This window comes from Pelobates fuscus, chromosome 10 (genome assembly GCF_036172605.1).
Source record: "Pelobates fuscus isolate aPelFus1 chromosome 10, aPelFus1.pri, whole genome shotgun sequence".
NCBI lineage: Eukaryota > Metazoa > Chordata > Amphibia > Anura > Pelobatidae > Pelobates > Pelobates fuscus.
In genome coordinates, this window is record NC_086326.1 from 63,596,043 (window position 1) to 63,623,136 (window position 27,094).

The 27,094-nt window shown below is 35.5% G+C and overlaps 1 protein-coding gene across 3 annotated transcripts in view; it reads right to left on the reverse strand.

The window, feature by feature from the left end:
- Window positions 1–27,094, reverse strand: part of PRKG1 (protein kinase cGMP-dependent 1) — a 927,484-nt gene that overhangs the window by 86,393 nt on the left and 813,997 nt on the right. The window contains exon 1 of one of the 3 annotated variants that reach the window (XM_063435056.1): window positions 7,483–7,773. The exons of the other annotated variants lie outside the window; for them this stretch is intronic. Coding sequence (XP_063291126.1) covers window positions 7,483–7,646 — 164 coding nt within the window. The 5' untranslated portion in view covers window positions 7,647–7,773. Of the gene's footprint in view, window positions 1–7,482; window positions 7,774–27,094 lie in introns of those variants that run through there. 3 annotated transcript variants of the gene reach the window in all.

A 27,094-nucleotide genomic window follows, 5' to 3' on the forward strand; every position in this document is an offset into this window, starting at 1 on the left:
ATCCTGAAAAAAGCATCAGAGTGGCTGTTCCTGCATTGGCCTTATCACAACATGTAAATCCGATATTCTTGTCACTTAACCCCTTAAGGACACATGACATGTGTGACATGTCATGATTCCCCTTTTATTCCAGAAGTTTGTTCCTTAAGGGGTTAAGCATGCCGTCAATCAATTCCTTTTTGTGAGACCTAACATTTTAACAATGTTGGAAAACCTACAGCATGGGATCCAGGCCTTTGGGATACCACTCTATATCTGCCTACAGGATAACAATCAATCGTAGAGCTCCAATTAAATGTGTAACAATTAAACACATAGGTCCCTTATTATTATTTGTATAAGGTTATAAATTATTTAATATATTTGCATAAACTTTAAGAAAAAAAAGTACCCAAAAAGTGCATCATATGTAAAAAAAAATAAAAAAAAATAATTCAAAATATTTGACCAAAATGTATGTTTCCCACGTGGGTGGGAAAACAAAGTAAATTAATTAGTAAGAGAATGAGGGTGAAACAAGTTTATAACGTATTTTCACAACACAGACATAACATCTTGTTTATGTATTTTCAATCGAGCCGCGAAGGGCTTTCTGCATTATTCTATAGAACTAGCAAGACCATGTTTATGTGAAAGAACAAGGAGAATTGTAATCAGTGCATTTTATCTTCTGAGCTGGTTAAATCATTTGCATGTGATTCACTTTTAAAGTGTAATCTTATACTTATGCAAATTCAGCTGTAATTACAGTTTTTTCTGAAAACACCATTAGTAGAATTCTGATAGTTTACACACAATTCTTAATTACTGCTTGTCAGTGTAATGAACTTCGTATAAGTAACGGAGTAGGGATGACAGTAATGTGACATTGCATTCAATATAAACAAAACATAGTTTCTTAAAGGAACACTAAGAGTAACTTAGCATGTAAGCAGAATAGCTAAGCCTTTACTAAAAGGCAAAGTCAAATACATAGCATGACTTGTGTTGTAATTTTATTTTTATAACTCTGAACTACAAAACAAACATCATGATTATTCATGATATATCCACATGGTGCTTCAGATTTATGATATTCAGACAACCCACCAATCATCCAAAGTTAAGGCAAATTGCAGTTTGAATTACACCAAAAGCACAAGTCTAATATTTAACCACTATATAACATTGGGACGTTTTATGCCATCCTGAATATAGTGTGTTTTAAAACCCTTAGGACAGCATGGAGCATCCCTTCATTTTGATGTGAGCAGGGTTAAATCTTTAGTGGCCCCAAACTGACAGATGAGTAGTATGCAGTGCTCAAACCACTACGGCTGAAGATCACATTTGCCCCAGTGATTATCTCTGAATCTGAGGAGATCCTTAGGTTTTCTGGGACATAGGGAGACCCCTCGTTGATTGAAAAGACCCCAGCCGGATCTCCCATTATGTCCCCCTGCTGACAGTGATTGGAGCTACAAAGTTTAAAACAGTGGAGCGCTTATATGTTAACCCAGTGTTATATTGTGCACCAAAGAGTAATATTGTAGCACTTAGCTGGGATTTTTTCAAGTTTTGTATTGGTGTCCTCTGTGCCTTTAAAACATAAAATTGCATATAGTGTAATAATGTTATTTTTATGGGCACAGGAAAAAGAAAAAATGGAAAAACTCACATATTCCAGAGCTAATATAACCTAGCTCTGGTATGGACATATGAGACATTTAACAATTGTGACTGATAAATGAATCTATTTTGAGTTCTTTTTCATTAGTTCCACTTTATTTGTAAAAAAATTATTAAAACTGTGATAGAAAAAAAATATTATATTCCCACTTTTTTACATTTTAATCATACTTAATGCTGCATTAGGTATACATATAGAATATCAAAAGAAAGCTGTATCTGTCCTTTACAAAACCATTTATAATATGTACTGGTGCCCTGTTGGACTCAGGACCCCCTGTTTCTAGTGTGAAAAATGAGACCCCCTCACACCACTCACCTCACTGTATACTGCATCCTCATCGAGGAGGAATGGATTTCCTGATACTCATGCGCAGCAAGTTCCACACGAGCATCTAATGCTTCTCATAAGAAAGCATTGAGTTTTCACTTCACGTGTCAAGTTTTGCTCGGTTAGTGTAGTGAAGCACCTCTAGTGGTGTTTAACACTGCAATATTTTTTTAAAAAAATATTGCTTCAGAAGTTGGGCAAGTTTATTAACCCCTTAAGGACCGGCCTGTTTTTGCGATGTTTGTACGTTAAGGACCAGAGCAGTTTTAACACTTTTGTGGTGTTTGTGTTTAGCTGTAATTTTCCGCTCTCTCATTTACGGTTCCCATACAAGTTATATATTGTTTTTTTTCGGGACATGAAGGGCTTTCTTTACATACCATTATTTGTATTATGTCATATATTGTATTTAAAAAAAAATAATAAAATATGGTGAAAAATTTAAAAAAAAAAACATGTTTTTGGACTTTTACTTGAAAAATCTTTTACTTATCTACAAAAGCTAATGAAAAAAACTGCTAAATAGATTCAAAATTTTGTCCCGAGTTTGAAAACACCCAGTGTTAACATGCTTTATTGCTTTTTTTTTGCAAGTTATAGGCCTATAAATACAAGTAGGAAATTGCTGTTTCAATATATATATATATATATATATTTTAAATGTATCAATAGTGACATTGTAACACCGTTATCTGTCATAAATCCCTGAAACACACCTAACATGTACATATTTTTTTAAAGTAGACAACCCAGGGTATTCAAAATGGGGTATGTCCAGTCTTTTTTTAGTAGCCACCTAGTCACAAACACTGGCCAAAGTTAGCATTTATATTTGTTTGTGTGTTAAAAATGCAAAAAACGCTAACTTTGGCCGGTGTTTGTGACTAAGTGGCTACTAAAAAAGGCTGAACATACCCCATTTGCAATACCTTGGGTTGTCTTCTTTTGCAAATGGTATGCCATCATGGGGCTAATTCTCATTCCTTGGCTACCATACGCTCTCAAAGGCAACCTAACCAATGTGACAAATTTCAATAAAAAAAAAAAAGTAAAATCAAGCCTTATATTTGACCCTGTAACTTTCACAAACACTATAAAACCTCTTCATGTGGGGTACTGTTATACTCAGGAGACTTCGCTGAACACAAATATTAGTGTATCAGAACAGTAAAATGTATCACAGCAATAATATCCTCAGTGAAAGTGCTGTTTGTGTGTGAAAAATGCAAAAAACTTCACTTTCACTGACAATATCATCGCTGTGATATGTTTTACTGTTTTGAAACACTAATATTTGTGTTCAGAGAAGTCTCCCGAGTAAAACAGTACCCCCATGTACAGGTTTTAGGGTGTCATAGAAAGTTACAGGGTTAAACACAGTGCTAGAAAATTAAATTATCTGGACTTTCGGCCTGGGTTGGCAGGCAGGTCCCTCAAATTGCAATCATTAAAATTACTTAATTAGCTAAAAATATTACATAAATACGCACGTAGAATTTTAATATATATACATATTTATATATTTGACGTCTACATGTATATTTATGAAATTATTTATGTAATTATGTATATGGACATATGTATATTTCGTATTATTTTGTATTTATTTATTTATACATAGATATATATATATCATTACATTCTAAGTATATTTTTATATAAATATATATATATATCAATATCAAAATACTGTTAGAATAAAATTGCGCATATATATATATATATATATAATTTTTTTTAATTATTAAAAATTATTTGTATTTTTTGTTATTTATTTTTATTAACATATTATTTGTATTTTATATATATATATATTGTATATATTCATGTGTAATTTAAATATAAGTGTATTTTTATATTAATATACGTATATATAAATATAAAAATACACTTAGTATTACATTATATATATGATACATATACATATATTATATATAGATATAATACATGTATATATATCATATATATATATATATACATATTATTTTTTTACACTGATTGCTTTATTTTGTAACTTTATTTTTTATTTTCCACTTGCAGGGAGACTGCCTGTCAGCACAGACAGCCCCCCTGCAGGCAGACACATGGACACCTATTGCGGTCATGTGATCGAGTGATCACGTGGCCGTGGGGTCTTGATCTGCCGAGGGGAGACAGCCCGGGCAGACAGGCAGTCCCCCTGGACCGGGAGGAGCGCTGATCGCCGCCGGGGGACCGACGGCGATCAGGTAAGTAGCCCCAAACCGTTATGACAGTTCAGGACCGTCAGCGGTCCAAACGCACGTTTTACCGCTGACGGTCCTGAACCGTCAGCGGTCCTGAAGGGGTTAATCTTTCAATTAGTAAACAATGAAACAGCTGTCCATGAGTGGTATACTGGCTTTGCATCTTTTCCTAAGATGTGTTTCAAAGCTGCTGTATACAGCAAACACAGACTCGATGGAATCCATGTTTAAAATGTAATACGGCAAAAATGTGATTCTTTGTTGAACTAATTTGCATATGCCCACCCAGAATCCTTTGCGGTAGTAACATCACTGCAAATTTGTGATTTCTGTGGAAAAAGCAAGTCTTATGGCTTGACTGGTGTGCAGATTATTGTTTAACATTGTATCAACTAATAAGTAAGCGAGGTATATAAGAAAAAAATATTCCATTTGAATCATATTTTATTTTTTTAATAAAAGTGTGATAAATATCTCTGCTACAGGAGGAAAAACAAGAAGTAATTGATTTGTTCCAGTTGTTTAAGAGCAAACCAAGTCTGCTTTCTCTGCTACTATTTTTGTTAAACAAATTTTTAGTAACACCTCTTATATCTAACTGCAACTTTTCTAAGAGGAGATTAAAGTAATGTTCACAAAAGATAACAAATTCAAATGAGAGTTAGAATTATAAGGATCACTGTCCCTCTAAAGAAATCCCTTACTCTGATATATTTAATCGACTATGCTTAATTCTAGCAGTTTGTATGGAATCTACTAAACCTTTGTGACTGCATATAATAAAATCAACCACAACATCAGCAAACTATGAATTGCCTGCAGTTTGTGCGCTATGACTAATAATCTCCTCTGTTAAATTCAAAGAATAAATATGCTATTACGTTGTTTAGAAACCGAACCTTAAAAAAAATAATTTCAGTCCAAAATCTCCATGCAAGCTTGTTTATCTTAAAAAATACTGTGGACCAGGGGGTGGTTAAAGGAGAGGATGGGAGTGTGTGGAGTCTCTCTCCCCCCAGTCCAGGATTTAGGGATTACCCAGATGTGTCCAAGGTGTTTTTTTTTTCTTTTTCTAAAAACACCTTAGACACAACTGTTAATACCTAAATCCTGGACTACTAGGGGGGACGTGAGGACTGGTTTGGGAACCACTGATCTAAACCAGTTGTCAACCCAACTAGCTTGTTGACAGTGTGCATGTCTATAAAAAAATAAACTAAAAAAAACATACCTGTCTCTCTCTCTAAACCCCTTTAAGTTACTTTATCCCATCATGCACTCTGTTCCATTCTCATTACCTAGTCACATTTACCCAGCCCAACACCCTGCCAAATATCCCATACCGCCAACAACCTACTCACATTTATTCACCCCACTGAATGTAACAACTAAGTCACACTCACCCACCCAGTCACGTGTTCCCATAGCCTCACCTCCCCTATTATATCTTACAAATCATCCACCTTCCTGTTCATATGCCGCTACTAACATATTCACCTACACTTATCAACTCACCCAGTCACATAGCCTCCTATAAATAATTTATATATTTCTCTTCTAATGCAGACATACATATGCACCCACCAACAATTTCTTATATACAGGTCCTCATAAACCAAGGCTTTTTTGAAATGCAACATGTTTGTGACCAAGGTCTTGGCATCTTTGCCTTCCATTAATTCTATCACATACACATTATATATCAGTTTTAAAGGAGAAATATGCATTTAAAAGGTCTATGTGCTGCGCTCAGTTTGAACGCTTTTCATTGCTGTCCTCTCAGTCTGGGGTCACTAACTGTGGCTCCAACTGACATAGGGGGACCAATACCTGGGGTTCCCCATTTTTAACATTAGATGCTGGGGGCAGTGAAAGGAATACCGCAGCTAAGCAAGATATCTCAGCTGCAGTATTTAGAAAGATAAAGGGGATCCCCAGGTATCGAAATAGACCGTTGTGTGGTCCTTAAGTGGTTAAGGCTGTTTGGAATAGGAAATGTGTGCCAACATAATCTCTAGGATACAAAAAAAAACTGGTATAGACCACCCAGGTGCAGTGTGTGTATATAATAAATGCAAAAAGATAATTACTTCTTTTGATTAGGTATGACAAAGGATTCCTCTCAATCCTCAATATAAATGGAAAAACAAGATATAGCTAAACGTATAAACATAGAAAGGAAAAACTCGTAAGGTAATAACTTTATTTATTTGATTTATTGTGATTAATGTTATTACCCTATGAGTTTTTCCTTTCTCTGTTTATACGTTTAGGTATATCTTGTTTTTCCATAATCTCCAGGAAAACAGTTTATCGTCATACATAGAACTATGATGGTTTCCTATGGCATATAAAAGTAGAAGACACCTAAAGAGAGGGGCTGTTGCTCAGTTACTGAAACTCCTTGTGCTTGAGCCTTTTGCTATCCTCATGCGGAGTAAAAATGGTAGGGGAAGCATTACACCTCTGCTACTGTAATTGATTTTGCGTCTTAATCCACCTTTTAAGTACTTCTAGACTGGGCTACATTTCAAGCTGTGACAGTGAGCAGAACATGGCTCTAAAGGAGTTAATAGCACTAAGCATCAGAGTGTACTAACTCCCCTTCACTGAGAATAAAGGAGCTCAGATATCATGATTCCAATTTTATCACCGCTATGTATAAATAGCGCACAGAGTTGCCGTTGGAATTTAGGACCTTTGTCATATATTGACTCTGTGAGGCTCTTATTGTTGCAGACATGAGGCACCACAACTTTTCAGGATTATTACCATACAACCAAATGGCTTCAAAGTCCTTCACAACTTTCTGATCACACTGATATGACATTGGACTACGCAATCTTCTGTATAAAGTTTAAGAATACAAATAAAAACATTACAAGACAGTACACATTCCACCATTTTTAAATTACAAGGCAGATTGTAGTAAACAAAATGGCTCCAAATGTAACCGCAAATGTATATACCCCTCATTATGAAAGATGGCAAAAACAAACAAGGGTCCTACTCAAACAAGGGTTAACTAGTTGTTTTGACAGGAAAAGACAATCACAAATATAAAAAAGTAAACAACTGAATTCTATACAAATCATAGTAACGTAACAAGACATATGTAATTCATTTATAATAAATACATCTATACCTGCCATTAACAATTCCTTTAAAAGGGGATTGTATTCACTCCTAGTGAACAATAGCCTTCTAAACAAGCTCATTGTATCTTTGTGTGACTGAAATAAGCTATCAGCTACTGACTCGCTAACTCTTTCTTCTAGATCGCTGTCGTCATCACTCCACCACGATGAAGGCCGATGAGTAACGGAAGAGTCAGAGTCCGATCCTCCATAATCCATCGTCACAGGTTGTTTACAATGCCCGTCTCCTGTATGCTTTATTTCTGAGCAGCATTTCAGCCTCATGCTCTAGACTATAAGCAAGGATTTCACATGTCATCCAACTTCATGCTTACAAAGGTCACAGATGTTCGAGTGTTATCCTGTACAGTTTCAATTTCACAGCAGTGTTGCAATGACCCATAAGAGTACACAATTAAAAATAAAACACACAAGAAAAGCTTTCTACTCAAACAGTAGTCTTCTCATTAGATGTAATATGAGATGCGTCACACTTTACTGCAATGCAAAGTAATGGATCCTGCGTGCCAATGTACATTAGACCGTAAATCAACATGAAACACACAGGGCAAGTATTTTCTCACGGAACCTCACCATACGAATAATCCAAACTAAAACAACAGAATAGAAGAGGCAGTTTAATAAACCATCTAATCAGGTTAGTGTTGAGGGTATTTCTAAGTTTAGAAAATTACTGTGGAGAGATATAACATTGTGAATATGTATATGGTATGCAAGGAATGCCATCTCTACTATGACACATGATTTCAGTTTTCACATACATATGTTTCAAATGCCCAATCAAAGATTTAAAATAGCCTTCCTCGCCCCTCTGCTAATGCTGAGACACCAGTATGAATAGAGTGGATGATTCAGGATGGATGTTGTGTTGAGTTGTACTGATATTCTTCCTTTTTCTTTTTTGGGGGGCGGCTTTTGTATATAGTTTCTGCTAGTCATATAAGGCTATATTCAATATATTTTTGCACATTGGAAATATGGCAAAACCACTTTTAACCCCTTAAGGACACATGACGTGTGTGATATGTCATGATTCCCTTTTATTCCAGAAGTTTGGTCCTTAAGGGGTTAAGATGTTTTTGTACACAGCAACATGTTTGGAAAATATGACTAGTATGTATGTTCTATCAAGCTTAATTATATTTTTACAGTCAGTCAAATAAACCGAAATAAATGTAAAAAAGATTTCAAATGTTTTCCCCAACACTGATTAAAAATAGAATTCTGAGGCAAACCCTTTCCTCATTTCTTGCACTCAACAGCCCTAGGGATCGGATTAAAAGCACATTCACACACAGGCATACTGGCTCTCTACTTCTCAGACAGTCAATTCATTAAATTGAGTGAGGTCAGGTGAAGTAGGAGTGGTGAGGACATAAGTACGCTCCTATTCAATAAAGCAAATCATGAAATACGTTTTTCTTTTTTTCCCTTAGTAATTCATTATAATGTATAAAGGTCATGTGGTATCATTAAATCTTTGGCGCTCTTGCACTCTCTCATTACACGGTAGACACGGGATCTATCCAGCCTCTGCAAATATATCATTTAGGTTTACAAATTGCTAAAAGGCAAACATAAAACAATGTCACGTTCTTGATTTCTCATTTTTCAAATGTTAATACACAATTTAAAAGTATTTGAAAAATATCAGTGTTGCAGAGGATGAATGAAAAAAAAAAAAAAAACCATGATAGAGGAAACAGATGGATTCCGTAGAAGAGCCTTGCTGTCCAGCAGCAGGTGTTTAAAGAGCAAGCTGTGCTGAACATTCAACCAGAAAATGACAAATGGCCTTCATAAACAATGCAGAATGTATTCAAACATACTTAACAATGAGTTTTATACAATAATGCAGTCGTATGGATTTATGTTCAATTCTATGGGCCAAGAATAAATAGACTTTAAATTGCCCTTCTCAATATGTATCTGCAGATAATCTGAGGCTCTAAGAGAAAAGAAATAATGCCTGCAGTGCATTCAATGATGGACCATTTAAGTGCCATGGGGGAAAATGATGCATATATATCATTACTTTGTTGTGGACAGATTTCCAAAAATGCAATAAAGAACATGTCTAGAGCACTTTTTAATACGTAGGTGGCTAGCTATAGTAAACCTCACAAAAAAATAAATAATAAAAAAAAATAATATTATGTTATATAGGCCTTCTTAGATTGTCTAAAATTACTACTCATCAGCTGTTCTAGAGTCTATATCAGTGCTCCTCACGGCACACTTAACAGTCCAGGATTTAGGGATAAACCAGGTGTGTCTAAGATGTTTAGAAAAACATACCTTTAGAGCCTAAGGTGTGTTTTTTGTTTTTTTAAACACCTTAGACACACCGGGGTAATCCCTAAATTCTGGACTGTTAGGTGTGCTTTGAGGAGAGGGTTGAGGAGCACTGGTCTATATGACCAAAGCAGTGCCACATCATTGCTTGTTCAAAGTACATGTTTACAATGACGTTACACTAGTTGTGGGAGTTTTCTGTGTCTGTGACAGTAAGTTCTAAATATGGTAAACCCCATTTTCTGTAGTATTCAATGACATAACCCCAACTATGTAAAGGTTTACATAAATATCAAGGAATTAATGCAATTTTGGGCAGGAGTACTGCAGGAGTACTGCAAGCTACAGCCACACTTCCATTTCAAAATGCTTGATTGGATCAAAACTATACCTGGGAACTCAAAATATACAGTATTCCTAAATGTCTTCATTATCCAATTTCTTAAGCAGAAACCAGGGCTGGACATCACACTTAACTTTCTCTTGGGAAAGAAGAATCAAATACGATCTATTTTTTAATGGATCTATCTATTGGTAGAAAAGCATGTAACAATGTACCTCAGTTCCTTCTCCTTGATTTTGAGAATAATTGGTATGCCCCATTGGTAATATTTGTATATCAACATCATACTACAAGTTAGTGTTATCAATTTGCTAATTCTAGAGTTTTAATATCATTAAGAAGAATGAGTTGTGAAGAGAACCCTATACAATCAATAGAAGTCTCCAGTAGGCATGGAGTTCTGTTAAAAACCTGCATGTAACTACTTGGAAATCATTTCTCTAGTAACATTATTCATTACAACACATGTTATCAGGAAGAATAAAAATTGATTTTATTTTTCATGTATGTACTGTGGGTGTAGATTTTATTGCTCAACACCTTTCGGTAAACATTTTAGCAACCTCAAGGGGGACTAAAGGCTGACCCTACTGGAAATAGAATTCAGCACTCTAGATGTTGTGGACTACATTTCCCATAATGCTCTTACAGCCATAATGTTGGCAAAGCCTCAGGGAACATGTAGTTCACAACATCTGGAGTGCTGAAAGAACAGAACAGAAAAGAATGACTTGCCATGGGCAAAAACCATACACATACATTGTACTGATGCATTAATTAGGTTTACTTTGAAAACTATAAAACCCTCCAAAATGATAACATACAAGCAACTCTCTCCTTCCACAAACTCTGAGTATCCATCTGTTTAAACTGAAGTGGCTGTGTTATTTTGTAGCCTAGATAAACAATCAATCAATAATCAGGGAGCAATACTTTGTTTTGATAGTATCAAGAGATTTTGCTTTCAATTACACCAAGCCGATCTCATACAAACAAAAATAACAGACAAAACGCTTACCATGCGAAACAACCATACACAGTGGGCAGGTAATGTGTATATTCTGTTCCAAATGAATCTTATCAATAAAAAGTATTTAATAATACATAATAGTTTTCAACCAATTGCAAGTCATTTAATTGTAACATCATATTTCAACATAATTGAGAAGAGTAGCAACTTTGAATAAAACACATGAATAAGAAAAGTAGCAAATTTGAATAAAAAACAAAATTGTTTCAGTGTACCATGACATGTGGCTCTGTATCTCAAGTACACTCATGCACACGTTGACAAAGACCAATCGATATTGCATACACACATACCTACTTACCTAACTATACAAAGCAAATATCTCTCCACAGTAATTGAAAAAGTTTCTCATATTCTATTTATTATACTTTTCTTTTAATAATCTCTTTCTTCTCATCAATTGCTTCAGAAGTTAATAATTTTTTTCACTCCATGAGTACATGACAAGGCTATTTGTATTTTTTATATCAATAAGAACTTCTTTCATTTCTGGCAAAGAACAATTTAATATTTATTTCTTTAGAAAGTTATAGCAATTACTTTTTGATCATAAATGAGTCCCCTAATTGGATTGTTATTAACCCCTTCAGGACACATGACGTGTGTGACATGTCATGATTCCCTTTTATTCCAGAAGTTTGGTCCTTAAGGGGTTAAATAGGAGAAGACGTATTTAAATATTTTTTTGCACAATTTACACACATCTACTGTGCATTTGATCTTTGTATATTGTATTGTATATGAAACATAGCTGAATGTAAATAAAATCTAAAAAAAAAAAATAATGTGTTATTTTTCACGTTCTGCGTAACTTTTTGACTGTGAGTGTCATAATACTGTTAGATTTTACTTCAATAAAATACACATATTGGTAATCAGCAATGTATCACGAGTACAACAGTAACCACCATGTACAGGTTTTCTGAATTTTTGGAAACTTACATGGGTCAAATATAGGGCTTTCCCCTTTTCCATTGAAATTTGCCAGTTGATTTGCTGGTCCTATATTGCATTTGAGACTGTATGGTAGCCTAGGAATGAAAATTAAGCCAATCTTGGCATATCATTTGTAAAAGTAGACAACACAGGAAATTCAAAATGTGGTATGTTCAGTCGTTTTAAGTAGCCAAATGTCAAATATAATATTTGCCAATTTCTGTTTTTGCAAATTGAAATTTGCCAGATTGGCTATGTTGCCTTTGAGATGATATGGCAGCTAATAAATGAAAATGATCCCCACCATGGCATACAATTTGAAAAAGTAGACAACCCAGGGTATTTAAAATGGGGTATGTCCAGTGTTTTTTAGCAGCCACTTAGTCACAAACCCTGGCCAAATTTAGCGTTCATATTTGTTTTTTGCATTTTTTACACAAAAAGTGCAATTTTACTGGTGACATCATCGTGATAAGTTTTACTGTTTTACAACACTCATATTTGTGTTCAGTGAAGTCTCCCAAGTACAACAGTACCCCCCATGTCCAGGTTTTATGGTGTTTTGGAAAGTTACAGGGATAAACATAGGACTTACAAAGTAAATTCTCTGGGCTTGCTGCCTGGGTTGTCAGGCTGGTCCCTCAAATTATAAATATTAAAATGACTTAATTATGTTTAAAAATTACATAAATATGCACATGTAATTTAAATATATATACATATGTATTTAAATCCTATGTGTATATTTATGTAATTATATATCAAAATACTTTTAGATTGAAATTGCATATATATATATTACTTTTTTATTATTTAATTAATTAGATGTACTTATTATTTTAATTTTATTTACCTCAACTGGATAGTGTCACAACTGGAAATAAATGGACTACAGAAGAAATCAACCATACACCACGAAGAGGAAGCAATTCCCAGACCCACATTCTTACTTGCAGAGAATTGTCAACCTAAATCTATACCCAAAGATATCATAACAACAGATATAATGGAAATGATCCTAGAAAAAACAGCAGTCGTTAACCTGCAGACAAGACTACTGAAGATCACGGGAAGGCAACCACCAGTCAGCATACTAGCTTCAGTTAATTAAGCATTTCCCACAATCCCATCCTGCACCATCACAGAAACGAACAGGCTCATATATGCCACAACATTAGTGGTCCTCCAGCTACTTGACTACAAGATCAGGTTAGCTGATGGAGACTACAACTGGAAGTCAAGATAAAGACAGCACGGAAGGAAGTTAGTAAGCTGGATTCACTTAAAGGAGGTGTAAAGATCAAATATATATCCTGGCTGCTGTGGAAGTACAAGGTTATGCCCATACCGGAGGCACTGGAAACAGCTAAGCAAAGACTGACAGCACTGGCAACCAGACTGAGCAGATACACCAGAGAAGCAGATGCCAAGAGAATCAATTCCCTCTTTACCAAAGAACCAAACAAGGTCAATGCACAGCTACAGAGTATCCACCACATCTCCTCGCAAGACCCACCCAGAGCTGAGACTGAACAGTACTGGAAGAATATCTGGGCGCAAGAAGCATCTCATAACATGGAGGTCCAGTGGCTACTAGACCTGAAATCAGACAACTGCATGCTGCCAGAACATGAACCAGTCATCATCACAGAGCGCAGCACACATGAAGAGCTGGTCAGCCCCAGGACCTGCCATTGATAAAGAAGTTAACAGTGCTGCATGAACACCTAGCAGCACAAATGAACCAGCTACTAGCAACAGGCTCCCACTCTGACTGACTAACACAAGGCTGAACAATAATGGTCATGAAGTCCACCCAAAATACAGCACCCAGAGACTATACCTACCGGAAGGAAGGAGGTCGGGGTCTGATAAGTGTCAAGGCCACAGTCCTGAATGAAACACAGAGCATTCACAAGTACATCACGAAGATGGCTCCCAAAGATGAACTGCTAAGGGAATGACTGAGACTTCCACAGATCGAGGATGCAGAAAAAGACGAGGTTCGTTGGCAAGACAAACCACTCCATGGGGTGTACCACTGGCAGATAGTGGATGTGGCTCACAAGACAAAATCCTACCAGTGGTTGGAAAAGGTAGGACTGAAAGACAGCACTGAGGCACTTATCCTAGCAGCACAGGATCAGGCACTCAGAACCAAATCAATAGAAGCTGGAGTATACAACAGCAGGCAAGACCCAAGGTGCAGACTGTGCAAAGAGGCCTCTGAGACAGTCCAGCACTTAGTAGCCGGATGCAAGATGTTAGCAGGAACAGCATACACGGAGAGACACAACCAAGTTGCTGGGATTGTGTACTTAAAACATCTGCACAGAATATGGATTGGACCTGCCCAAGTCCAGATGGGAGATACCACAAAAGGTAGTTGAGAATGACAGGGCTAAGATCCTGTGGGACTTCAAGATCCAGACAGACAAGCAAGTGCTGGCCAACCAACCAGACATCGTGGTGGTAGACAAAATATATATATGTAGTTACTCCATAATAAGTGTATTTTGATGTTGAAATATATAACTATCAATATGAAAATACACTTCTTATGGATTATATATATATATAATATATATATATATATATATATATATATATATATATATATATATATAATTATGGGGATGTAGTGTATGCACCCGCACCGCAGACCCACCTTAACAAACTGAATATGTTATATAATTCATTCTGCCGCTTTGTACTAGAATGTAATTACTTTACCCACCACTGTGACATGTTAAAAGAGCTAAACTGGCTATCGCTGGAATCCCGACACAATCTTCATCTTTCTAGCCTTGTGAATAAGAGCATTTCTGGGAAGTTCCCACCCTACCTGAGTAGAATGCTCTCCCCAGCTGTTTCCACCTCCTAAAACCTCAGATCCAGTACTAGCACGATATTTAGCATACCACAATACAAAAATAAAGTGTCTCGATTCTCATTTTCCTACAGAGCACCGTAATTATGGAATAACCTCAGGGACACAGTCAGATCGTCATTCAATCTAAAATCTTCTAAGAGATCTGTGGCAATATACCTCAGCACAGAATGCACCTGTCATGGTTTAATATATTTATTACCAGTTATGTATTACATTTTTATATGTGTGTATTGTGGGATAGGTGGAAATTGTTACAAAGTAGCAATTAGGCTTAACAAGCTCCAGGGCGGTCTCCGGTGCATGTGGCTGTTCGTTTCCCGAACCATATAGTCAAAATACACGCATGGAGACTTTTATATCACAAGGTCCATAGTCTGGACAGGAGGCTGGTAAGCAGGCTCCTCCAGGAACTCGTGGCAAACTCACTTGAAAAGGTGAGTTTGTCACAGTAACAATGCAATGTATTGTGGACCCAGGACATACATGAAAACAAGAGAAATCTCAATGTATCCATCCTGGTAAAATATTTTATAAATAAATAAACACTATATATATATATATATATATATATATATATATATATATATATATATATTTATTTGTTTCCCTGATTGTTCTATTAACTTTTTTTTTTTTACAATTTTGTTTTACTATTTCACCAGTAGGGGGACAGTCTGTTAGTTTTAGTTCAAAATTGCCAAGGGGGGGACTGCCCTTTAAAGCCCATTCTAATGAGAACAGCATAGAACTCCCTAACGGCGTTACCGGGTTAACGGGTTAACTGAGACTCTCATCCCATTGCTGTCGCACCTTGCTTAAGGTTTTCGGTAGAGTGATTTTATTAAAAAATTATTTGCTCATGTGAGCTGAAACAGACTGTGGGCTGGTTCAACGCAAATGGGTCTACTGAAGACTGATACAAAGATATATTTTACCATCTCCCACTACGAGGGATGGTCCACCACATACGAATGTATTTTCCTTTGGCGCAACAACCTCTCCAACACAAGTCAGTGGTGATTTTTCCCATGAAGAACAGTTTTACTGGTGTTGTATAACCCCTGAACATTGTTTTATATGATTGTCCCTGCAGTGTCCCATTGATATAAACTTAGGTTGCTACTTCCTAGATACCCTACACCAAAATAAAAAAATTAAATAACAATTAAAAAAGATTAGAAAAAGGTTTCCTAGGCCTGCCACCAAACCGTAATACAATGTACAAAGATCAAATGCACAGCAGATGCATGTGTAAAATGTAAAAAAAAAACCAAAACAAAAAAACCTTCAAATAAACCTGTTTAATAATAACAAGTCCATTTAGGAACTCTTAATGATCACACAGTAATTGCTATATCTTTCTAAAGAAAGCAATATTGATTGTTCTTTGTTAGAAATGTAAGAAGGTCCAATTTATATTAAAATACAAATAGCCTTGCTATGTTTTAAATGAGCGAAAACATTAACTTCTAAAGCAATTTATGAGATTTAGAAGATGATTAAAATAAAGTGCAATAAATAGAATAGAATAGATTGCAATGACTGCTAGAGAATTCCTGATCACGGAAGGGAATCTTTGGAGAGATATTTGGTTTGGCTAGTTACTTAGGTATGTTCTCATGTATGGGATCAGGTTAAACATGCTCTAGCCAAGGTTAGATAAAGGAGAAAGACATATGTGTTTAATATATATGTCATCTAAACTTTGTTATAGAGCTAGGGATGAGTGGAGCAGAATTTCCAGTTTGCATGCATTCGTTTTAATGTATCTAGAATGTAGTTTGAAATTCCACGCTTGGGTTTAACTTTATTGAAATACAAAAGTAAGGGTAGGGCTTTGTCTCTGTTTTGCAATTATTTTTTCAATTTGTAATCTTTTATTTTATGTTTAATTTAGGGTTATGTAAAACGGCGTATTGTAGTGAATTTGGAATGTTGGAAGAAATTGTCAAATAATCTAATCTGGTATATATTTTGAAATGAAATTGTCAATTTATCAAATAAAAAAAAATAACTGCTTAATTGTGTTTGTCGGTGATAATGTACTCGTGATCTATCTTCATGTCACATTGTGACACATATAGAGAGTGTTGAAGCACAGAACACATGCAGTCATGAATATTCTTTCATTATGTGGAAGGTCAGATCATAAATACCATTCATACATTAGAAAACATAAAAGAGCAACATAAAAAACCCACAAGTAACGTGGAAATTCATCTAATAAAATTGGTCCTAACATGAATGTCTGTGGCATCATGTGGGTCAAACTGATTTGCATTATATGGAAGCTGTGCCTTAACAGTCTCTGGACTGATGTAAAATGAAAAATAATTTTTCTTTCTCTTTTAGTTCGCAATTTTGTTAGCACAATGTACAATTCACACTTAAAGGAACAGGAACACTCCGAGCACCATAACAACTTAATCAAAATGGAGTTAATGTGTGAGCAGGTCTCTGAGGGCTTGCTTACCTCAAGAGAATAAACCGTTAGTAAACTAAATTAAATACATATGTTTCTCAAGCGTTTTGTGAACATATTAAATATATAATGTTTCTTAAGGCTGACCCCATAATGCTCTTAGCCTATCAGCAATGCCCTTGTCCAAGGCTTCCTGATTCAAATTTCAGACTGCCAGACTCAGTACTTTGTGGTTAAAAAGTTCTACTCGTTTACCCCTAGAGGTAAGCTGGTATTCGGGGACCTCCCTTCTATCATAACAACTTAATTTCAATGAAGTGGTTATGATGCCAGAGTTTCTGTTTAGGTAAATAACCTAGTGAAGCATGACTTATAAGGTACTTGAAGTGAATTTCAAATTTTAGTTCAACATGAGATCCCTGAAAATATAGATAATTTGGTGAATGTTTCCCAATACAGCTATTGGGGACTAATATTTTAAATCCAATTTAACTCCTGCCAGTTAATACACTGTGTTATATATACATTTTTGTGGGTCTCATGAACACTTTAAGTTTAAGGGCACGTATCGTTTTTATAGCATAGTATGACTGTGCCTTTGCAATTTAATTCTTTACAATAATTTTTCACTTTATTCATCACTAATGACTGAAGAGATGTAAACTATTTGTGTGACTGCATTCATATTGTCTCTCTACTTTTATCTGAATAAAAAAAAAATTACAACTAGATTATATGACAAGGCTCTTTTTCTCTGATGGAACTTTGAAATAAACTTGGCAGTACAAATACGATTCTGATGACAGACTGTTCTAGACTTGTGAGATGCTTACATTTATTCCTGAACGTAAAAACATTGCTGTTCTGAACGCTCAGCACAATGGAATTGTACAAAAGTAACAAGACCATAGTATTCCTTTTACAAAGCAACGCATCCCCACTGTCACTTGGGTGATAAAACATTTCAAATTTTGATACAATATTTACGAATATTATTATTTAAAAGTAGAAAAATCTTACAGCAAACATTGTACAAAGAGTTTATTTGATTTTTGTAAGATCCTTGTGTCAACCATTATATGGTGTCTGTGCCGCTTTGAAAACTGTATCTACCGATATAACTGACATACTGGAGCTTAGAAAAACATTAATTTTGAGGAATAGATATGGTATTTTCTTATTATAGGCAAAAATAATCAAATTTGACCATTACTTTAACTCTGTTTTTCCTCTTAGCTCTTTTGGTCTAAAACTTTAAATTCCTTTGTCATAACCTAACAATTCCAGGTTAAGGTAATTTCACTGTGAGCTTTAGCATTAAGGAAAATCATATTTTGATACAGACAGATATGCTTAACCCCTTAAGGACCAAACTTCTGGAATAAAAGGGAATCATGACATGTCACACATGTCATGTGTCCTTAAGGGGTTAAAACAGACAATGTAAAGCATTTATTGTAACATTGATGTGAAAGAGGTATCAGCCTATTTTTGGAACAATTGGTTTGCCAAAGCAAATTTTAGAGTATGGTCTATGAAAATTTAACTACAACAAAATGATTTTTCTGGAAGTCCAAACTTGGTTAAGTGTAGCACTGGGGGTTTGCACTGTGTTTTCAAATATGGTAGCACATGAGGCTATTACCATACTGCTCTTGTCTAAATAAAAAATAAAAAAAAACTCCTGTTTTATGTATAACTGAGTATGATCCAAGGTAGTTAATGTTTTTAACCCCTTCAAGATACTGTGTTATAAATATCTTTAAATATCATGACAGCCCTGGTATATCCCTCGAGGAGCACAATCATCTCCTCAGTTAGGATCACCAAAAACAAAACACAGATGAAAGAGCAAATTTTCTGGACTACAATTCCCACGAAAAATAAATCATATACGTATATCTTAAATATAAAAAAACAGTAAACAGTAAAAGTAGTATCCAATAAAAATGCAACAATGTGTCTGAATCTAGTCTTAGAACCCAACAAATGGATGATGGTGACTATGCTACTTAAAAACAAGCTTGCCCCAGTTTCTAGAAAGAGGTACGCAGCATATGGCATGCCTGATTATGAGGTGCACATAGCCTGATAGATGATAGTGGCTAACTCCTTAAAGACAAGCTTGACACAGTTACCAGAAAAAGGTAAGCAGCAAATGCTAAGCTTGAATAGGAGGAGCACACAACCTGAGAACAACCCTGGATGAAAAAATAAACATATAGTGGGGTGGATTATAAGAACAGTATTTGATAATAAACTGATAATAAAAATAATATCTCACCTCACAATAGAACCTAACAATCTTTCTGGAAACTGTGGCAAGCTTGTATTTAAATGGTATAGCCACCATCATCCATTTTTGGGGGTTCTGAGACTAGATTCAGACACATTGTTGCATTTGTATTGGATACTACTTTTACTGTTCACTGTTTTTTTGTATTTAAGATACATTTATACCTGATCAATTGTTGATTTATTTTCTGTGGGAATGTTAGTCCAGCTAATTTATTGGCTCTTGATTTTTAGTGTACTAATTGTTTTATTGCTGATGGTTTCATCAGAGGAGCTCACATACATATCTTAGTATTTGTATTTCTGATATCAAGTCGCTCACCATTTATATGTTGCTGCCCATATCAACATTGCATTCCTATTACCCTTTGTTTTAGTCATTAGTTTTGTGAAAGAGTAAATTTGAAAAAAATCAGTTCAGTCAGCTATAATGCATGCTGTAGACATGTGCAATATAAAGGTTATTGCTTGCACTAACTTAGAAAATAAACATATACTAGACTAAGAAAGAAACATATCTGGACATTCTACACCTACAAGCGATCTTCTGTGACATTATAAACTATGGTTGCTCATGTTTGGAAACAGTGTAGAGTACCCCAAAAATAAAAAGGAAAACTAAACCTTGAATATTTTATTTGCAGAAGGAAGGATGTGCTTTTGATTTATCATACTCTTCAGGTTGAGCCCTTGGACTTAAAGGGACACTATAGTCACCCAGACCACTTCAGCTCAATGAAGTGGTCTGGGTGTCAGGTCTCTCTTGGGTTAACCCTGGCTGATGTAAACATAGCAGTTTCTGAGAAACTGCTATGTTTACATTTGGGGTTAAGCCAGCCTGTAGTGGCTGTCTTCCAGACCATCACTAGAGGCGCATCGGCAATTATTATATTATGCCTCAATCACGCAGAGTGTCCATAGGAAAGCATTGAAAAATGCTTTCCTACGGACACTTTGAATGCGCGCACGGCAGTGCCGCCGCGCCTGTGCATTCGGCGCCGGTGACGTCAGACGAGGATGCTAACGGCGGGGGAGGAGAGGTAAGGGAGCCCGGCACTGGAATTAGGTGAGCTACTGAAGGGGTTTTAACCCCTTCAGCACCACGGGAGGGGGACCCTGTGGGTGGGGGCACCCTCAGGGTACTATAGTGTCAGGAAAACCAAGCGGTTTTCCTGACACTATAGTGTCCCTTTAATGAAATGACTGAATAATTGTTGTGGGCGACATACCCACACCATGCGAGTGGATAGAACTGGAAATGTGAAAGAACTTTGAAAAGGTTTTGGCTTATATACTGGGCAAGTATTTGTAATGGCATTTATCCATTTGGAGAGCTAGATAATATACGGGATGTTAGTTAGTTATATAGCCCATGTCTGTATGCTGAAATATTGACAAAAGCAGATAAGGATCATACAATATGGCAGTGCTGAGTGAAAAATGGCACTCCACAAGGAATGCCATGAACAGGACTGGCAGTATTAGGGTCCTGTGTTAGCACGCTGGCAGACAAAACTACCAAACTACAAGCATAATTCCCAACATTTAAAATGGCAAAAGAGGGACACGGTCATTTTAGGGGCGTGATTGTGGCCAGGGGAGGCTGGTTCTAGAAAATGTAGGTGACTTGCTAATAAAAACGTATATAACTAAAATGTAATTTAAAACAAAAACTATTTCTTATTTATACAGATTCGTTTATAAACATCTATTGTAGTTTAAAGACTAATTTCTGTGAGTATTATTACTGTGGAGCTCTGTTAAACATTCAGACACACCAACAAAATGGAGCTCATAGAAAAGTAGATAAGTGTTTAGGGTGAAAAAAACTACTCAAGGTCATCAATGTCAACTTTGAAACCCATTCTTTTAATCCAAAAGAAGGCAAGAAACTAAATTGTTGCCATTTCCAATTATACCACAAAAAGGAAAAAAAAAAGTAATTCTTGGCTTCATAATGCTAATCAGATTTCTGCTTGGACCAACAGTCTGTATACATACATACCAGAGTGACATTAGAATAGAAAAGAGGGACAGAGAGATTTGGGACCTTAATTGGGACTTGGGAGGAATGTTACAAGGGCAACTACAGTAAGGATGTATGATTACAGCTGTACTAGACAAACCAAGCATCATCACTAATGCAGCAGATGTTTTAATACTCTGGTAAAGAACACTGTTTAATACAATGAGACAATAGGCTGGCTGACTGACAGTGGTCAGGGCATCAGATTGAGCAGCGAGTTAGATTTCAGTCTGCGATAACTTTAAAACACTCAGAGACTACGGTGACACATTTAGATGAGATGACACCACTCTTAGAAGCATTCCGTGGCATTTAATGTCTCACTCTATTAAATACAAAACATTGGCATTTGTTGACTTTAGGTTATAAACATAGACGTTAATACAAATTAGTATACAAAATGTAATGGATAAGAAAAATATATAAATGTCACAATGCAATAATTATGCTTTTCTCCTCACAACGCTTTCTTGCCACAAGTACTTGAGAAGAAAGATGTTTGACCTTGAAATTTAATTACAAGTCTAGAAAATTACAGATGTTCTAAAAAGTCATAACTATGAACAAGTCGACATTTTATGGTTCATTTCATTTAAATCACTGTTACTTTCTCTGTCTTTTTGTGGCCAAGAGACAGAATACATTTGGCAGAGTCAAGGGCAAAGATTCGTGGTGGCACCAATTTGCTCAACGAGCCTGCTCTTTTCAGTGATAGAAATTGTAATGGCCACTGGATTAATTGCTTGTTCTCTTGCAAGAGATCAGCCTGCAATTATGATGTGTCCTATAACATAATTTTGAATGTACACACTATGTGATTACACATAATTTATTTGATTAGTGTTCTGCAACACCGATTGAAAATTCTGACCAAAAATACAAGTTTGATGGGAAAAGACCTACATGCTGTGATCATTTCAATAGACATCAAGGTTAAAGAGTGCGTAATGATTTTATCTTTTACGTGAAATACAAATGCACATTGATATAATAAAAAAATAAAAAAAGCTTAAATAAATATATAAAGCCACTTGTCTGTTTGCTTGAGACTCAGGAAATAACTCACTGTAATAGTACATAAAGTCTATGAATGTCATCCCATTGTTATATGCAAACCTATTTGCAAGTGATTTGAGAGAAACTGGAAGCTTTATTTTCAATATAACCATCCAAGTGCTTAGGCCTTCAGTGCTCTCCAAGGTTGGACAAATTTGAACAATTAAATTAACACTATAGTGTTAGGAATACAAACCTGCAGTATAGTGCAATCAACCTTAATTAGATGTAGGCCATCTCCCCATGCACATGAAATATTAATACATAAAAAAAAATTTATTTACTTTTTTCTCCCCAGTGCAGAGAATCCCTCAATGCTGCTGCCCGCCCGCCTGCCCGCCCGCCCGCCCCTGTGACATCAACATGGAGGCATACCGTTCTTTGGCGATTGTCCAATCCAGTGCTTATAAGATGCACATGCATGGCCAATCAAATTCTTCTCATAGGAGAGCATCAAATTAATTTCCTATAAGCTGCATTTGGTCACATGACTGAGTTTTACTGGGTTGTTGCATAGGAAGCGCCTCTAGTGGCTGTCTGGAAGACAGGCACTAGAGATGTGTTTAACGCCGCAATCTAAACATTGCAATCTCTACAAATCTGAAATGTTTTACATTGCAAGGTCTAAAATATAAGGCCATTGCATTTAAACCACTTTATAGAGATAGAGTGGTCTGGGTGTATTTAACAGTCTTTTGTGTATATAATACGATTTATATAAAAATATTACAGCAAATATGTTTGAGTACGGTATTAGTAGCAGAGATAAAGTACATAAGAGATCTGGTAAATGCTTGCCATTATTTTGAATATTGAACACAATGAGAGGTTATCAGTGGATCATTTAATAACAAGAAATATGTGTTCTAAGCTAATGTTACTTAATATTATATCAGTTTATACATTTACAAAAGGATTGTAATCTTTCCAGAATGGAATGAAACTGACATGATATAGTTTTATCCTAAATGCTGCCTCATTGCTGAACATGTTCCACTTTGCTAACATCAGCACCCCTCAAGTAGTTGACTCAAGATCAGCCAGGAGGGCATCCTGTCGCCATCCTAAAGCACAGCAGTAACAGATCAGAATTTTCAATTGTAATGGCCCTAATGGGTTAAGAAAAATGCTAAGTGATCATTCAGTAAGGTGACTGGTAGCAAGTAGACTAGTTTGCTTGCTTCATATTAAATTGCTAAATTGGATTTATTTATTTGTAAATTTCAGTCCTTTGAAGAAAAAACAAACTATTTTTGAATTTTTTTTTTACTTTTCTTCTACGAACAACAGTAACAAAAAAGTTTAACATGTCCTCTCAGACAATCAGAATATAGAATTTATTTTATGGTTAGTGAGCAGAAAATGTACAATTCCAAATAATCTATTGTCATATCTAAGTTTGCGAGTGTAGTCTAAAAACTAAACTTAGTCATGCAGTATACATTTACAGTTATCTAAACAAACATACTCTGTTACATAATTTAAACTTACATTAAAGTATAACTATTTTAATTTAATTATGTAGAAAAAGGAAAAGGATAGTATTGGCATTAATGGTCAAATAAAAAACGAATTGTTTTGTGAAAAGTCATGTCATTTTGTCTATATATTATACTATACACTTTATTGCTTGGATTTTTCCATTTCAAGACATTATTAAAACTCAACTTTTTATGATTTTTTTTTTAAATTAGGCTTGGAGGCTAGACAAAATAGAATAGAATAATGGACGAATACTCACACAGTTTGAACCTGCCCATTTGAACCTGTTCTCAATACCTTGACCCAATGACAGGTCTTGCAATCTTCGGCCCCATATATATATTTTAATTTAAAAAAAAATAAAACACTTTAAAAAGGTCCTTTATGGTGTCTAGGATTAGACCACCAAATGGAAAACCAATGGGTAAAGTCACACATTTTGTTAGAGCATGTGCTCTATATCCAGAGAATGTGGAGTAAAAAAAAAAAAAACATTGCAAAATCCTGATATGATTAGTCTCTCAGCATTATCCCCAACCATTAATAAAGGGGAGGGTGGTGAGGAATCTGTAAAACTAATCATGGAATACAACATGATTGTTTCTAGCACACACTTATACAATAGACTTGATTTTTTTTTAATTGCAACAAAAACAAAATTGGGCGAAACCTCCCTTAAAAGTTTAACACTTACCTTTTCTCCCATGCGGCACTGGTACCGCTGCCATGGCTGAAATCAAAACATTGGGAGGCTATTGCGCATGTGCGGCAAAACGCCATGCAGTGCTAATCATCATCTCCTCTTGGAGATGCATTGAATTAATAAACCTTTATGGAGATTGTTCAGCATCTCCATGCAGAGCATAGAGACGCTGAATGCCAGATAAGAAGCACCTCTTGTGGCCATCTTAGTGATGCTACTAAAGGTGTTCCTAGGCAGCAAAGTAAACACTGTATTTTCTCTGAAACAGCACTGTTTACAGCGCTAACACTGCAGGTACAGGCTATATATATCAAAACCACTACATTAAGCTGTAGGGGTTCTGGTGATTATAGTGTCCCTTTAAATAATTTATCCACTTCTCTAATTCAGGCATAACCTAGTGTTAACAAGGTAGTAAAACAATTTTATATGGCTACAACTAATAACGGACACTACTCAGTTATTGCCCATCTACATGTTATATATTGTTTTTCTGATCCAATGCTATATCATTTTAGCTACAAGATTTCTATGTGATGTTTGAATTTCTTTTAAAGTAAAAAAAAAAAGAATTTTATGTTTAAACACTTTGCAACACTATTTATCTTTAATGATTTTTTAAAGCAATCTGAAGGTCCATTATGCTGACATAACTAAAATTGCTTTCTTTTCCTTCAAGCTCTGCGTTAAAACTTTTAGAAAATGTGAATAATATTAAATCCCCCGGACCAGATGGCATTCAGCCAAAGATTTTCTTCCTCTCAGAAAATGGTTTGCTAGACCTCACAATTTAATCTTCAATGGCTATATATCACCAAGCGTGTATTGATAGAGAACCATCATATAAAATATTAATTATACATCCCCTATATTAGACCATGCAGGAATGCTATATATATATATAGCTCCAAACTCTGGCACTCAACCCACAATAATATTAAGTAACAAAAATACTTAGGTGCTTCCAAGCGAATATATATATTTTTATATATTTTCTATGTATCTATTTTTATTAGAATGTGTACAAAGGGGTAGTAGGATAAATCATGGTAATGGAAAGTACTTTTATGATAAGATTCTTGTAATAGTGTATAAACATTTTAAAGGTTATGCCCACATTCCATGCACTAAGCAAATTACAAGTAGCCATGCCTTAAGACTAAGATTGGAGACAACAGCCCTAGTTTTCAAGAACACTAGTAACTATAGATATACTGTGGCTGATTTAAGTATACTTGGTTTTTTTTTACATCCAATTAACTAGTATGTAGATAATAAGAACCCGTGTGCAGGTTCCTTTAAAAATAATTTGAACTTATTACTGTTTGTGCAAATAACCAAGAAGTCTATTTATGCAAAATGGCATGAAATGCAGGAATTTAAATCTTCATACAACTTTGTGGAATCCATAAATTAGACCCAAGATTTCATAAAGTTACAATGATGATTATACTATAAAGGAACACTATAGGGTCAGGAACACAAACATATATTCCTGACCATATAGTGTTAAAACCACCATCTAGCCCCCCCCCCCCCTAAATTTAGTAAACTCTTACTTTTATTCCAGTCTGCTGCTGCTGGCTCTGCCTCTGGTCTGCCTGCTTGGCTGACTTCATCAGAAATGTTGATCAAAGCCAATCACAATGTTTTCCCATAGGGAAGCATTGGATTGGCTGAGACTTTCAAGGAGGCAGATCAGAGGCAGAGCCAGCACAAGCCAAGCACATCCCTGGTCAATCAGCATCTCTTCAAAGAGATGCATTGAATGAATGCATTTCTATGAGGAATGTTCAGTATCTCCATGCAGAGGGTGGTAGCACTGAATGGCAGTACTGCAGTGGAGGTATCCCAAGGCTGTAATGTAAACACTGCATTTTCTCAGAAAAGACAGTGTTTACAGCAAAAATCCTTACGAAACGAATTATACTCACGAGAACAAATACAATAAGCTATAATTGTTCTGGTGACTACAGTGTCCCTTTAAATTGATATTCCAAATATCATACAATAAATAAAAGTAAACATATTTTGCAATATTGTGCAGCACAACATGGTCTGATTTCCTGCTTCCATTTTTGTTTGTTAGACAGTAAACTGTTCTAGTAGCTATTTCAGCATGAAAAGGGGTTGGAATCAGAGTCCAAGACTTTGTATTAAAATGCTCTGCCTGCCTATCCTGGCACTCATTGAGCTATTAGAACACAGAATTAATGAATAGCTGCTATTTT